The 16,078-nt window shown below is 41.1% G+C and overlaps 1 protein-coding gene across 1 annotated transcript in view; it reads right to left on the bottom strand.

Annotated features, from left to right (window-relative positions):
• Window positions 1-16,078, bottom strand: part of URGCP (upregulator of cell proliferation) — a 77,866-nt gene that overhangs the window by 46,426 nt on the left and 15,362 nt on the right. The window contains exon 3 of the mRNA XM_006892175.1: window positions 2,151-2,221. Coding sequence (XP_006892237.1) covers window positions 2,151-2,221 — 71 coding nt within the window. The remainder of the gene's footprint in view (window positions 1-2,150; window positions 2,222-16,078) is intronic.

Here is a 16,078-nt window from a genome sequence, read left to right as displayed (position 1 = left end):
GCAAATCAAAACAACTATGAGATATCATCTCACCCCAGTAAGACTAGCAAAATTTAACAGAACAGCAAGCAACAAATGCTGGCGAGGTTGTGGAGAAACTGGAACTCTTATTCACCATTGGTGGGAAAGTAAAATGGTGCAACCATTGGGGAAGGCAGTGTGGCACTTTCTCAAGAAATTGCAAATAGAGATACCGTTTGACCCAGCAATCCCATTCATTACTGGGAATATACCCCAGAGAGACCATAACTGCCATCCAAGCAGATATATGCACACCCATGTTTATCGCAGCTCTGTTCACAATAGCAAAGAGCTGGAAGCAACCTAAGGGCCCATCAACAAACGGACGGGTAGAGAAGCTGTGGTATATTCACACAATGGAATACTACGCCGCATTGAAAAACAAGGAACTCATGCAATATTATTCAAAATGGGTGACTCTGGAGAACATTATGCTGAGTGAAATATCTCGGTCACAAAGGGACAAATTCTGCACGGTGCCACTGTTGCAGAATGGGACTGACATCAGGGTTGGGGTAAGACTGAGAAAAAACTGGATAAATTCTGTATACTGTATTGAAACAGATGAGGGAAAGAACAGATTAGAGGCAATATATGGTTGAATATTATGGTTAGCACAGGAATCCAGAATTAAAGTTGCATAGAGAAGTGTACTTGGGGTGGGGAGTGGGGGGGAAGGGATGGGGGAATTGTATACCAATGAAGGAATTTTTTTTTCTTTTTCTTTTTTCTTTTCAGAGAGGGGAGTGAACTGGTGAGGAGGGGTGGGCAGGGAGAAAAGTGCGGCAATGAATGAACGAAAATCCAAAATCTCTGTAAATGCTTATTAAAATTAATTAAAAAACCAAAATAAAACAAAACAAAAATATTGCTTCTTGATCTAGGTACAAGTTTTACATGAGCACAATTAAGTGTTCTAGAACTCTCACTCTTTTCCAATGCTAGCCATAGTTTATTGCAATCTGCACAGTCAAATGCCTTTGCACAGTCAATAAGACATGAGCAAACCTCTTTACAGTATTCTCTAATCTCAGCTAAGATTCATGTGGCATTAGCAATACTACCCCGCGTTCCATAGCCTCTTCTGAATATATCTGGAATTCCTGGCAGTTTCCTGGCAGTGTACTACTCCAGCTGTTTCTTCATAATCTCCTGTGAGATTTTACTTGTACATGATACTAATGATTAATGTTTGATAATTTTTTTAAATGTTATATGTAATGTTTGTGTTAAAGAGAATTTTGGTTCTCTTTGTTTCGGTTTGTAGAGTTTGGTATGAGTTTTCAGAATCATGATTTCTGTTAAATCTAGGTGTTTGTGCATATCTTGGAGTTTTGCTACAAGGAATCTCAGTCTGCGGCCTCAACTGAATGATGTGTTTCAATGTTGCCAAGTATTGCAGTCTATTCATGTGAGTACCCTAGGTTGAAACACCAAATACAAGTAATTTGCAGTAGGAGATCAGCAGTTGTTGCTAAGCTATTTCGTGACATTTTTAGGGGGATTCAATGATAATTGATGAGTCACTGTTTTTGTGAAATGTGCAGGCTTAATGCAGGAAGAAGCAGATGCTGTAACTGGCAGGACTAAAAGAATTCTCTAACACTGTTCCAAAACCACAAGGCTGAAGGCCAGAGGGGGAACAAGTATGCCTGACAAGGTACCCTGTTTCCAGTTTGAATTGTAACAGATTACAATTCCTCTAAATAAGCCTAAATATTGTCAATATTGTCTGTAAATTCTGTGTGGCCACTGCAACAAATTAGTGGCCCGGAAGAAGAAGAGTCAGAGCCTGAGAGGAAATGGCCGGCAAGAGTAGGTGCTGGGGCATCTTACCTAACACCACATTTGTTCTGTCCTACTTGGGAAGCCAATGGATGCCAGGCACTACTGTCCCACACCAGACATGCACTCTTCTTCACACAGTGCTGCTCTGCTTTTATCATGATGTTTTAAAATGATCGTTATATTGAGCATCGTAAAATTTAGAAAATCGTAAGGAAAAACAAAAGTTTCAAGCTGATTTATTTTTTACATCCAAGACCCCAGGCCAGAGTGGCACTAATACCCAGAATGCCAATGTGACATAAGGAATTCGGCTTCAGGATAGGCACTAATTCCAGTTTTACCTGCAATGGCCAGGGCTGTTCCTCTTTCTGATGGTTTTATTTCCGGGGTCACTTCTCCCAAGTCAGGATGTCTGAAATAATTTCAGAAGAAAACTGCAATTAAAATAATGAAATGCCACTTTCACCTGTATAATTGGCTGCATATGGCCCCTTGTAATATTTTTTAAAAATTACAGGCTTCAGGTTCCATCCTAGATCCACAAAAACCTGAGTTTCTGGGAAGCAGGTCTGGTCATCTCCATTTTAACAGGACTATAATAATGTCAGTCTAGAAACTAAAATGCACATATCCAGCCTTGCAATTACTTGCTAAGCTTCCCAGAGAACTGGAAAATGACTAAGAATGATAGAGGAAGAATTGATGCCTTTGAGTAGTGGTGCTTGAGAAGAGTACTGAATATACTATGTACTGCTAAGAGAACAAACAGGTCTGTCCAGGAGAAGGTAAAACCAGGCTGCTCCTTGGAAGCAAAGATTTAGAAGCTTCATCTGACATACTCTGGGCATGTTGCAAGGAGATACCAGTCCTTGGAGAGGGATATCATGCTTGGGAGGATGGAAGGACAGCGCAATAGAGGAAGACCCTGGATTAAATGGACTGACTCAGTGACTGGGGCAATGGCTGTAGGTATGTCAGAGTCGAAGAAAATAGCTCAGGATAAAGCAGGGTTCAGAGCTGTTGTACACTGGGTCACTATGAGTCAGAGTAGACTCGATGGCACATAACAACAACACAGTGAATCTGGTATCCAGTGACAGCTGAGGAACACTGATATAGAAAAACCAGCACTGTTGTCAACAGGCCAGAGGATAAGCAAGTAATTCAGAAAGGCATAAAAATGTGCATACCCTTTGAGCAGCAATTCTATAACTATCCTGTTGTTGTGGTGGTTGTTGTTGTTTTGTGTTGTTGAGTTGCTTGCGACTTACAGGGACCCTACATACAAAAGCCCTGAACCCTGCTCTATCTTGTGCCAAACTCACTATCTCCGACACACTCATTCCCACCGCTCCAATCACAGAACTGATCCATCTCATCGAAGGTCTTACTCTCCTGCACTGTCCCTCCACTCTCTCAAACATGATATCCCTCTCCAAGAACCAGTCCCTCCTTGCAGCATGGCCAAAGTATGTCAGACAAAGAAGCTTCAGAATCCTTGACTCCAAGGAGCAGCCCAGCTTCATCCTCTCCAGGACAAACCTGTTTGTTCTCCTAGCAGTCCATGGTATAGTCAACACTCTTCTCCAGCACCACAGCTCAAAGGCATCAATTCTCTTTCTGTCATCCCTAGTCACTATCCAAATCTCCGATGAATAGCACGTTATTGTGAAGACTACAGCCCATATCAGGCACACCTTAGTCTCCAGCCTGACATCTTCAGTACTCAAGAGGTTCCTGACAGCAGACTTTCCCAGTGCAATTCATCTCTTGATTTCCTGTCTGCTGATACCAAGAGTGTCGACTGTGGAGCCAAGCAAAACTAAAACTTTTAACTATCTCAATCTCTTCACCATCCATACTGATGCTGCCAGTTGGCCCAGAGGTGACAATCTTTGTTTTCTTGATGTTGAGCTTCAATCCGTATTGAAGGCTGCAGTCCTTGACCTTCTGCAGTAAGTGCTTCAGGTCCTCCTCATTTTCAGCGACCAGTGTTGTGTCATCTGCATAACACAGACTGTTGATGACTCTTCCACCAATCCGGATGCCACATTCCTCCTTGTACGGCCCAGCATCTCGGATGATCTGTTCTGCATACAGATCGAAAAGGTATGGAGACAGAATACATCCCTGGTGGACCCCCTTCTTGATTTGAACCATGCAGTAGTGTCTCCTTGCTCTGTTCTGATGACTGCCTCTTGGTCCAAGTATAGGTTTCGCATAAGCACAATCAAATGTTCTGGGATTCCCATTCTACTCAGAGTCAGCCATAGCTTGTTATGATCCACACAGCCAAAAACCTTTGCATATCAATGAAGCAAAGACAGACATTCTTCTGGTATTCTCTGCTTTCTGCCAAGATCCATCTAACAGCTATAATATCCCTAGTACCACAACCCCTTCTAAATCCAGCCTGCACATCTGGCAGCTGTTGACATACTGCTCCAATAGTTTTTGGATAATTTTCAGCAGAATCTTGCTTTCAAGTGATATTAATAATATTGTTCGATAATTTCCACACTCTCTTTCTTTAGAATGGGAACAGATATTGATTTTTTTCAGTCAGTTGGCCAGATGGCTGTCCTGCAGATTTCTTGGCACAACTTATTGAGTACATCCAGGGCAGCATCTGTTTGTTGAAATATTACAATTGGTATGCCATCAACTCCTGGAGCCTTGTTTTTTTGCCAATTCTTTCAGAGCAACTTGAACTTCCTCCTTCATCACCACAGGATCTTGCTCATATGTTATCTCATGAAATTCTTCTGTGTCAGCCAATTCCTTCTGATACAGTGACTCTGTACTCCTTCCATCTTCTTTTAATGCTTCTTGGATCATTTAACAGTCTACCCAAAGTATCCTTAAGTATTGCCACTTGTGGCTTGAATTTGTTTTTCAACTCCTTCAGCTTAATAAATGCTGAGTGAGTTTGGCCCTTCTGACTCCAGCTCTCTGAACATTTCATTATAGTATCTTGCTTTGTCGTCCCAAGTTGCCTTTTAAAATTTTCTGCTCAGCTCTTTGGTTTCTTCCTTCAGCTTTGGCTTTGCAGCACTCTAATGCAATATTCAGAGTCTCATCTGACATCCATCATGGTCTTTTCTTCTTCTTCAGCCTTATAATGATCTTTTGCATTCTTCAAGGATGATTTTCTTGAAATCCTTCCAGAGCTCATTTGGTCTAGGCTCATTCATTGGTGCTCAAGGCCTCAAACCTGTTCCTGTGATGGTTTTGAAATTTGAGTGGGACAGACTTAAGGTCCAATTTTGGTTCCCATGGATTTGATTTCATTTTCCTCAACTTCAGCTTGAACTTGCATATGAGTAGTTGGTGGTCTGTTCCACAATCAGCACCTGGCTTGGTTTTCACTAAGGAAATAATTAAGCTACAGAGATGTTGATGAGAGGTTTCATACAGAGTAAAGAAAATTTCTATGCCTTTTAAAATACTAATCTAGCTTTGTGCAGTTATACTAGAAAAAAAAATACTAGTCTAATATAATAGGGAATTATGATATAATCTTACTCTTTAAACACACACACACACACACACACACACCACCACAAACCCCTCTGCTATTGAGTTGGCTTTGACTCCACTGTAGTGCTGAAGCTGTAAATCTTTAAGGAAGGAGATTGTTCCTCTTTCTCCCACAGAGTGGTTGCCGGATTTGGAATACAAACTGTTGGCAAGCAGCCTGATACATTATGCCGTGGGACTCTATAACCATGACAACATATTCTGAAACTCTTTTGTGGACACTAAATGCTATTACTAATTCTTTAATTGGGGAGAGGAATCAAGCTGCAGAAAAGGACACACAGTATGAAAGGGCAGTGGTGTTTCAGGGGTCCGATGCACACCTTCCACACAGAGCCCTGGTTTCATTATTAGCAAGTGTACCTTCTGCACAGTCACTACCCATCTACTACTGGAAGTCTGTGTGTTGCTATGATGTGGAACAGATTTCAGTAGAGCGTCCACACTAAGACAGACTTGGGAAAAAGGCTTGAAAATATATCTCGAAAAATCAATTAGTTAATTCCCTACAGAGATGGTACAGGACTACATAGCATTTTATTCTACTGTATATGAGGCCATCCTGAGTTAGGGACCAATGTGATGGCTGCTACAAACAATTCTGCTTCTATTACTCACTCTATATTAGGAGTCTTGATGGCACATAGGGTTTGAACCAATCAGCTGTTCCATGGGACAAAGATGGGTGTTCGGCCTCCTTAAAGATTTCTAGCCTCAGAAGCGGTTTGGGGCATTTCTCTCCTTTTGAGCATGACTCTCTCCTGTGAGTCACTATGAGCAGAAATCAATTTGATGGTCATAAGATCTATAGGTTGTGGTTGTTGTTGTTGTTAGGTGCTATGGAGCTGAGTACAACTTATAATGACCCTATGAACACTGCTCTATCCTGAACCAACCTCACCATCTCTGATATGCTGAAGACCGCAGTTATAGTCACTGTGTCGGTACATTTTGTTGAGGGTCTTCTCTCTTGCTGACCCTCCAGCTTTTCAAGCATGATATCCATTTCCAAGGACTGGCCCTTCTTGACAACATACCCAAAGTATGTGACAACTAAAGATTTTTGTTCTTTTGCCAACCCCTAGGATATTTAGCACTTTTACAAAAGTCTAGAAAAATTTCCATCAGACAGTAATAGAGAAGGCAGATCAAGAAGCACACAAGAGAAAAGGATGTCTGTGATAAAGACTATGACATACATAATGTGTACTTCTGAGTATAATGATGAGGTAAAGAGATGTCAGTTCAGACCTTCTTTGAACAAAGATACTAGAAAACAAATATAGATTGCCACTGCGTTGAACATGACTCATAGCAACCCTGTGAACAATAGGCCTGAAGCCTTTCTATAATTACCATCATTTATCAAAGTTTAGAGTTTCCAGAGGCAAGCTGTATAAGAAGTGGATGCCACTCCTGCTTCCAAACCTGTCTTAAGCTGGGAGCTCCACTAAACACTGTCCACCATGGGTAACTATTATGACATTTGACAATCCAATGGCACAAGGTTCAGCATCACCGCAATCCCAGGTTACCTCAGTACAGCATATTGGCAGAAGAGGGTTGTACCACTTAGAAGAATATTCCTCCAAAATATATAAACAACCTACTTTTAAGTACAAAGGCCCTCCCTGAGGTCTTGTTGACTCTAAACATGAGGCTTAACTAAAAACAATATACACCACAACAAGATAAAGGTAAATAACCCAACTGAAAAATTGACACAAGATATGAACAGACACTTCACCAAAGAAGACATTCACATGCAAACTATGATGAGGTATACGTAGGTACAGCTTGCTCAGATCCACAATCAAAACTTTTAACACCAGCTCTCAGGAAATCAAAAGACAAACTGCATGGGGGGAGGGGGGGAGAAGACATTCAGAAGGCTAACAAACATATGAAGAAATGTTCAAAATCCCTAGCTCTAAGAGAAATGCAAATAAAAACTACTATGAGATAGCATCTCACCCCAGCAAATGCTGGTGAGGTTGCGGAGAAACTGGAAATCTTATTCACTGTTGGTGGGAGTGTAAAATGGTACAACCAATGGGGAAAGCAGTATGGCGCTTTCTCAAAAAGTTGGAAATAGAAATACCATTTGACCCAGCAATTCCACTACTGGGAATATACCCTAAAGAAATCTTAACTGCCACCCAAGGAGATAAATGCACACCCATGTTTATTGCAGCTTTGTTCACAATAGCAAAGAGTTGGAAACAACCTAAGTACCCATCAAAAAACGAATGGATAGAGAAGCTGTGTTATATTCACACAATGGAATACTATGCTGCATTGAAAAACAAAGAACTCACGAAATATTATACAAAATAGATGACCCTGGAGGACATTATGAGTGAGATATCTCAGTCAAAAAAGGACAAATATTGCATAGTGCCACTGTTGTAAAACAGGGACTAACATCGGCATTGGGGAGAGACTGAGAAAGAGCAAATAAATAATGCATCTTTGAAACAGATCAGGGAGAGAACAGTTTAAAAGGAATATATGATTAAATATTATTATCATGACAAGAGTCCAGAATGAAGGCTCCATAGTGGAGTAGACTGGGGCAGGGGGAGTACTATATAACAATGAAAGAATTTTTCATTTACTTTTTAAAAAGAAGAGCAAACTGGCAGGGAGGGGTGGGCAGGGAGAAAAAAAGCAACAAGGAATGAATGGAAATCCAAAGTCTCTATAAATGTTCATTAAAATTAGTGATTAAAAGAAAAACCCAACCAATATGGTTTTGTTTTTATGTGCTGTAGAGTTGCCTGCAACTTATAGCAACCCCTTGCACAGCAGCTCTGAATCCTTCCCTGTCCCGAGCCAGTCTCACTAACTCTGAAAGTGGAGAATGAAAAGGAGTAAGTGAAGACAAGCATAGAAACAGAAGACAGATGGAGCACCGAACAACAAACAATGCGGCACAGCCATTTAAATAACTGTTTGCTGAAAGAACGTGGGTCTACAGAGGTGCTCACTGGCTGTTGGGAAAGATATATTCCCTCTTGTTCCCTGTGCCCTTCCAGAGATTGAAGTGGTGTCTTTCCCCCAGTACCAAGCCTGGGTGACTGGTGGCATTGCAGCCGTTGGACTGAAATTCCTTAGAACTGAGCACTGGTTTGTATTTGGTACCAGGAGCTTAAATGGTTCCATACTTACGATGTAGATACATTGGGCTGGTGCCTCGTCTGCACTCAATTCTCAGATCAACAAGTGCCTGAAACCCAAGCAGCACACTCTTTGCTGAGGGCACGGAGCTTAGGAATTTCAGGTCAGCAGTGACAGTCACTTCATGCTAGCCATATCTGATTGGGTACCTGCCAACACTCACCTAGACTGTGCTTCGGCAAAGACACCATCCCTACCAGCCAGACTCCTCTGAGGCCAGGGGAAACCTTGTCAAGGGTTGGATGTCCCAGCCCTTCCAAATACCTCCCAAGCCACACATCTCATCTCCACCCACAAAGACAACACCACGACAATGTCTAGGAGGCTATACCCAAAGCAGCCAAAAAACCAAATCAAGATGGAACAACAACCAAAAAAAGGTAACCAAAATACAGAACAAGAAAATCAGAGGAAGAAAGGCACCAAAATGAAATTCAGAATATTGAGGCAAAAACTACTGAATTAGCCAAAGCATTGAAAGGACTAAAGATCAGCATTTAATTAAAAAAAAAAGACCAGCATTGAATAAATAGAATGCAGAATTAGTAGTGAAAGACAGGACAAACCTTCCAATATTAATCAGTTAGAAGAATAATCAGGAAAAAGAAACAATATGAAGAAAGCATAAGAAGTATGTGGGGCAACATCAAGAGGAATGATTGAGAGGTGACTAGAATCCCAGACAAGGAAGTAATCAAAAGGAGCACAGAGGAAATCACTGAAGAAAGTTTCCCAAACATTGAGTTTGCATTAGGAAGCTGAGCAAACCTCCAACAGGACATTCTTCTTCTTTAAGATAGAATTTATCAATGAAAAAGACAATCCTGGTATAAAACCAGTATTATAAAAAGCTAAGGAGGTTTAGACACTGAATCAATTTTGGAGAGTTAACTGTATGAGAAAGGAGGCATTGGGGGGAAAATGGATAAGTTGGGTAAAGGGAAAGGCATAGAATGGGATAGATTAAACTTTGTAATTATTTTAACCAATTATAATAAAAATATCTATGAATGATTGCATGAAAAGCTGATATGATTTATAAATCATTCACATTTTTAAAGTGTATTAAAAAGATAGCATTGTGTGAATGCAGTTTCTATCCATTTGTTTGTTAATGGGCAGTTGGGCTGCTTCCATCTTCATTGCCATAGTCACTGAATCAATCCAACTCATCCAGGATCTTTCTCTCCTTTGTATACTCCTCTTCACCCTTCTCCAAGAACAGATCCCTCTTGGCAACATGGGCAAAGTATGTGAGATAGAGGGTCAAACGCCTTGCCTCCAGGGAGCAATCTGGTTTCACTTTCTCCAGGTAAGACCTGTTTGTTCTATTTGCAGTCCGTAGTATGTTCAATATTCTCCTCCAGCACCACAACTCAAAGACATTGACTCTTCTTCTGTAATCATTAGTCATTGTTAAGCTCTCTGATGTAAGCAATCAAGAAGATGATAGCTCCAGACCTAGTCTTTGCAATTACTTGCTATGCATCAGAAAGGTGGACAGTGATTAAGGATGACAAAAGGAGAACTGATGCCTTTGAGCTGTGGTGCTGGAGAAGAGTGTTGAATATACCATGGACTGCTAAGGGAACAAACAGTTCTGACTCATGGTATCCTCGTATGTGCAGAGCAGCACCGCCCCACAGGATTTTCCTGTGACTTTTCCAGAGCGGAACACCAAGCCTGCCTTAGTCCTGCCAGGCATTCAGCTCTCAGCCTAGTACTTAGGTGCTTGTGTCTCCTGGGGACTTCCACAGTGAGATAAGAGAAGGCAGAGCAACCCAAGCTACCCCACTCTGGCTACACTAATGGAAAATGTTCTCTCTTCAGCAGGACCAAGGCCAGAAATCTAACCCTGTTCTTCCTGCCTTCTGGCTTTCTCCTGTGCCAGCAATTCCTCAGCCAGCACATGCTTCAGACTTTCTCAGACTTCCAAGAAGGCAGCACAGTGATAGGGACAAACCACAGCTCAGCCCAGAGGGTAACTTCCGTGGAAAGAGGCAAACAATTGAAAGAGTTAGAAAACTCAGGATTTGGGACTGTCAGCTATGGAGAGGATGAACCAAGTTATAGCCTGGAAGAAGCCCCATGCTTGTATGAATGTGGGCAAGGCTTTCACCACACGTAACATCTCATCAGACACCAGGCAAGAAACCATATGTCTGCAGGAAGTGTGCCCAAGGCTTTTACCAGAAATTGCTTCTCCTTATTCACCCAATGCGGACAGAGAGTGGGGTGGAGCTCCCCGATTTAAAAAAGCTTGGAAGGAGGAGTGGCATCCACTTCTGTAACAGCTTACCTCCAGAAACCCTATGAACCTGGAGAGAGGATGACAGACACCCAAGACTTGAGGACTCTCTTTCATAAGGTCTCTGTGAGTCACCTGCAACTCGATGCACTTCAACAACATTCACCAGAGGATACACTCAGGGGAAAAGCCTATGTGTACCTGGAGCACAGGCGAGGCTTTGGGCGAAGGTCAGGTCTCAGAAGTTACACTTAGATAGGAAATCTTATGTTTGCAGTGAATGTGATCAGGGCTTTAACTGTAAGTCATGGCTCTTTATACACAAGCTGGCACACTCAGGGGAGAAACCTTATATTTATAGTGAATGTGGACAAGGCTTTACCCAGAATTCAATCCTCCTCATGCAAAAGAGGATACAATCAGAGAAGACACATGTATAAAAGGAATGTGGGTGAGGCTTCAGCCGCAAGTCCAATCTCATCAGACAAGAGGTGACACACTCTGGTGAGAAGCCTTATGCGTGCCTGCAGTGCAGATGAGGCTTTATCCAGGAAGCAGGCCTCCTATTCATTCAGGGGAGAAATCATACATGTACATGGAGTGTGAATGAGGCTTTAGTTATAAGCAAAGCCTCATCAGACCTCAGGGGGTGCACACAAGAGAAGCCTTGTGTCTGCACTGAGTGTGGTTGAGCATTTCCCTCAAATCAGACCTCATCAGAAGACACGCTGAGATGAGAAGCCATTTTGCCATGAATGTGGCCAGTACTTGATTTCTCACACACCAAAGGACACAGATTAGAAATTCCATGTGTGCAAGAAGAATGGGCAGGAATTTGGGGAAATAAGATACATCATCACTTATCAGAAAACAGCTTTTATTCTGAGAGAGGCGCATTACAGAAACAGGGCAAAGGTGAGGAACAGCGGTAAGGGAGAGATGAGTGGGCATTACTGTTTAAACTTCATCCCAGTGTCCTTCCACACATCACACTTCAGAGGACATAATTTTGCCCCCCATAAATCACTACTTTGCTCCCACTCCAGGAGAGTTTCAGTAGAGGTCTCTGGGCTGTCTATGGTCCAAAGGAAAGTGAAGCTGATAGAATTAGCTAAAGAGAGTCATTTCCCCACTTTCTGTAAACAAAGTGGAATAGAAAATTAAAAGGCTTTATCTAAAAAAAAAAAAGGATGATGACGATAGCCTGGATCAGATGGACCTTAGTCTCTAGAATGACATTGTTTCTCTTCAGTACTCTAGAGAGGTCCCTGACAGCAGATTTCCCTAATGCAATATACTTTTGGATTTCCTGACTGTTGGTGCCAAGAGGGTCAATTGTGGATCTGAGCACATACCTTGAAGGTAGTTATAAACACTTCTCAGATATAGACCTTTCTTAGCCATAACCAATCAGGTTAATTCGGACTCACAGTGACCCTGTAAGACACAGTGAGAGGATTTCATGGCTGTCCATTGTGATAGGAGCACTGCCTCATCTCCCACAGGGTGGCTGGCTGTCCACTGTGATAGAAGCACTGCCTCATCTCCCACAGGGTGGCTGGCTGTCCATCATGAAGGGAACAATGCCTGTCTTCCAATAGGGTAGCTGACTGTCCATCACTGTGGGAGCACTACCTCACCTTCCCACAGGGTGGCTGGCTGTCCATTGTGATGGGAGCACTGCCTCATCCTCTTCCCAGAGTGGCTAAGTTCAAACTTCTGATCTTCCAGTTAGCAGCCAAATAATATAACTTGCAGAATTTGTTTTCTGGTTTTTAATGTTTAGGACCCTAATCTCATGAGACAAGTCAGTCAATTTCCATAATATATTTCACAAATTCATGTTCTGCATCTTATTAAGTCAAACTATTTCTTGGGTCTTACATGTTTACGAATAGTCATCTAAGATATTGGTCTTATTTATCTGGAACAAGAGAGAGAGAAATCCAAGTCTCAGAAAAGAAACCAGTCTATAATGTTAATAGCTACGTAAGCCACAAACACATCTGTCTGAGACCAGAACAAGTAGATGGGATCTGGTTACAAGTACCCACCATTCTGATCAAGGACACAAATGGGTGGGCCTTTATAAAATTACACACAAACATAAACCAGAACTCAAATTCTTAAAGGTTCATATTTCCTAGGCCAGTTCAGACTACAGGATAGTTGAAACTATTACACTGGGATTATCTTTAAACTCTGAACTAAAACCACTGACCTTTAATGAAATAAAAGATTGTCATTCAAAGTGGTTGTTTACTATTTCCTCAAAAAGTTGATCACAGAAACTCCATATGACCCAGCTATTCCACTACTAGGAATATACACCAAAGAAATTAGAACTGGGACACAAATAGAGATGTGTACATCAATGTCCACAGCTGCATTATACAAGAATATGGTAACAGCCCAAATGTCCAACTATAACCAAATGGATTGAGAAATGGTACATTCATACAATGGAATACTATGCAGCATTCAGAAGCAACAATTTCGAAAATTACTACATAAATTGGGAAAGACTGGAGAGCATTATGCTGAGTGAATTAACTCAGTCTCCTGAGGACAAATACGGCAAATGACTATTATTGTAAAAATAGAAGGATAACTAGTAAAACACGTATGGGGACCTCAGTGGGGAAGGAGTGGCAGCAGAGGGGTAAGGATGGAGAGGGATGAAACCACAGGGTTGCACAATTTGGTGGGTAGATGGAGGGGGTGAAGGAAATAGGAAAGAAACCTGAAAATACAGGGTAATTATGGGCAAGGTCCAATGGTAATTGATTTTATAAAACATAATGCATGAGAATGATTGTATGAAACACAATGAATACAAATTTTGTAAGAAAACAATTATAAAATAAAAAAAACCCAACAATTGTTATTCAAAATAAAAGATATTATCTGTGAATACCAAACAAACTCAAACTCTTGTTCTCAAGTCAGAGCCCACTCCTAGCTGCCCTTCCAGGTTTTCAGAGGCTGTGAATCACACAAGAGGAGACTGTTTATCTTTTCCCTGAAAAGTTACTGGTGGACCTGAACCATCAGAGAGTCACAGTGCTTGGGACGGCAGCACAACTCCCTAGGATGACACCACAACTCTCCCTAACTGTCAGGATAGTGCTCCATTATACTAAGGAAGGGGGAGGGAATCTACATGAAACCAAATGGTCAACCGTGACATACTCTAAAACAAAGATGAGAAGGTAAGGGGCATGGAAAACTAGAACACTGGGAATGGAACAACCGGAATGCAACCAGAAGTGGCACACTGAAAACTTTAACTGTCACTAACAGTGTGCATAAACATCATCAAATGGGAACTCAATTTGCTATGCAGTTTCACCCAAAACACAACATAATATTATTTTAAAAATATTCTGTAATTAGCCCAACAACAATAGCAAAATTCAACAGGGCAGCAAACAACAAATGCTGGTGAGGTTGTGGAGAGACTGGAACCCTTAGTCACTGCTGGTGGGAATATAAAACGGTAGAGCCACTATAAAAGGCAGTCTGACAGTTTCTTAAAACATTGTAAACAGAAATATATTTTGGCCTAGTATTTCCACTACTGGGAATATACCCTAAAGAAAACATAGCCACGACTCAAACAGATGAATGCACACCCATGTTTATTGCTGTATTATTCACAATAGCAAAGAGATGGAAGCAACCCAAGTGCCCATCAACAAATGGATAGGAAAACTATAGTACATTCACACAATGGACTATTAGGCAGCACTGAAAAACAATGAACTCATAAAATATTACACAACATTGGGAAGCTTGGAGGACATTATACTGAGTGAATTATCTCAGTTACAAAAGGATAAACACTGCATAACACTACTGCTACAAAACAGGACAGATATGGGAATGCTGGGGACAGATGAGAGGAAGAATGTCTCAAAGGAATATATGATTAGGCATTATATGGATGACAACAATCTGTAACAAGGGGTGTACTGTGGGGGCAGCTGGGGAGGGAGAAGTGGGGGTTAAGAAAATGTTCAACAATGAAAAAAAATAAGTATTGAAAATATCTGTAATGAAGAACTATGATTTATGTTGTTGATGATGACTTATGATGAGCTTAGGTTGTTGTGAACCATAGAGTCAGAATCGATCCATAACTGACCCTCTGGGGGGGTTTTCTGAGACAGTTAATTGAATAAGAGATTGTCCATACTAAAAAGCTACTGAATCGAATTTTTAAAGGATGACATGTGTATGATATGTGGATTATAGCAATGAAAATATAAACTGGCACAATAAAAATAAGTTCATAATATAGGCAAGGAGGGGTGGGAGATAGGTCAGAATTACAGACAAAGTTTTAAATATTTCAAGTTGATTTTGAAAATTACAGCGCAATTTCAAGCATATTATAAGCATATATACACCTATATTCATAGCTGTGTTATTCACAATAGCAAGAACAGGGGAACAGCCCAAATGCCCAATGAATAGATTGAAAAAGTGTGGTACAGTCACACAATAGAGTACTATGCAGCACTAAGGAACAATGGTTTTGTAAAATACTATTTAACATGGGGGAATCTAGACAGCATTATGCTGAGTGAACTAACTCAGTCCCATAAGGATTGCCTCCAGACCTCAACAGTGGCAGTTTTCATGTGGCAGTCCATAAACCTCTTAGCCTACCAGAAAAACACTAAGAAGCAGATGCTATAACACAAGTTAGAACAGTGTCTCCATGAGGAAACTGTGTGTTGGATTCACAAGAAAAGCAGACACCACCACACCTAAGTTGACTAGAAGATAACCAAAAAGACAGACACAGCAATATAATAATTTGGTTAACTGCTATGCAAAATTATAGACACAATCTTCCTTGTTGAAAGTGAGGAGGACTTGAGATACCTGCTGCAGAAAATCAAAGGCTACAGCCTGCAATATGGGTTGCAATCTAATTATCAAGAAAACAAAGATCTCACCACTGGGCCAATGGGCAATATCATGATAGATAAGGGAAAAAAATTAAATTGTCAATGATATAATGTTCTTGGATCTATAATCAACACCATCAGTATCAGCAGTCAAGAAATCAAAAGATGTACTGCACTTGGAAAGTCTACTGTTAAGAACCTCTCCAAAGTAATGAAGAGCAATGATGTCAGCTTAAACACTAAGGTGCACCTGATTCAAGCCAGGGCCTTTTTTATCATCTACTATGTGGGCACAGGATATGAACAGGCACTTCACCGAAGACGACATTCAGATGGCTAACAAGCACATGAAGAAATGCTCAAAATCCCTAGCCCTAAGAGA

The sequence above is a fragment of the Elephantulus edwardii genome, unplaced genomic scaffold (genome assembly GCF_000299155.1).
Source record: "Elephantulus edwardii isolate Elephantulus edwardi_28Jun2011 unplaced genomic scaffold, EleEdw1.0 scaffold00111, whole genome shotgun sequence".
In the NCBI taxonomy this organism is placed as follows: domain Eukaryota; kingdom Metazoa; phylum Chordata; class Mammalia; order Macroscelidea; family Macroscelididae; genus Elephantulus; species Elephantulus edwardii.
Note: the sequence above shows the minus strand (reverse complement) of the source record. Positions and strands in the feature narration are given on the sequence as shown.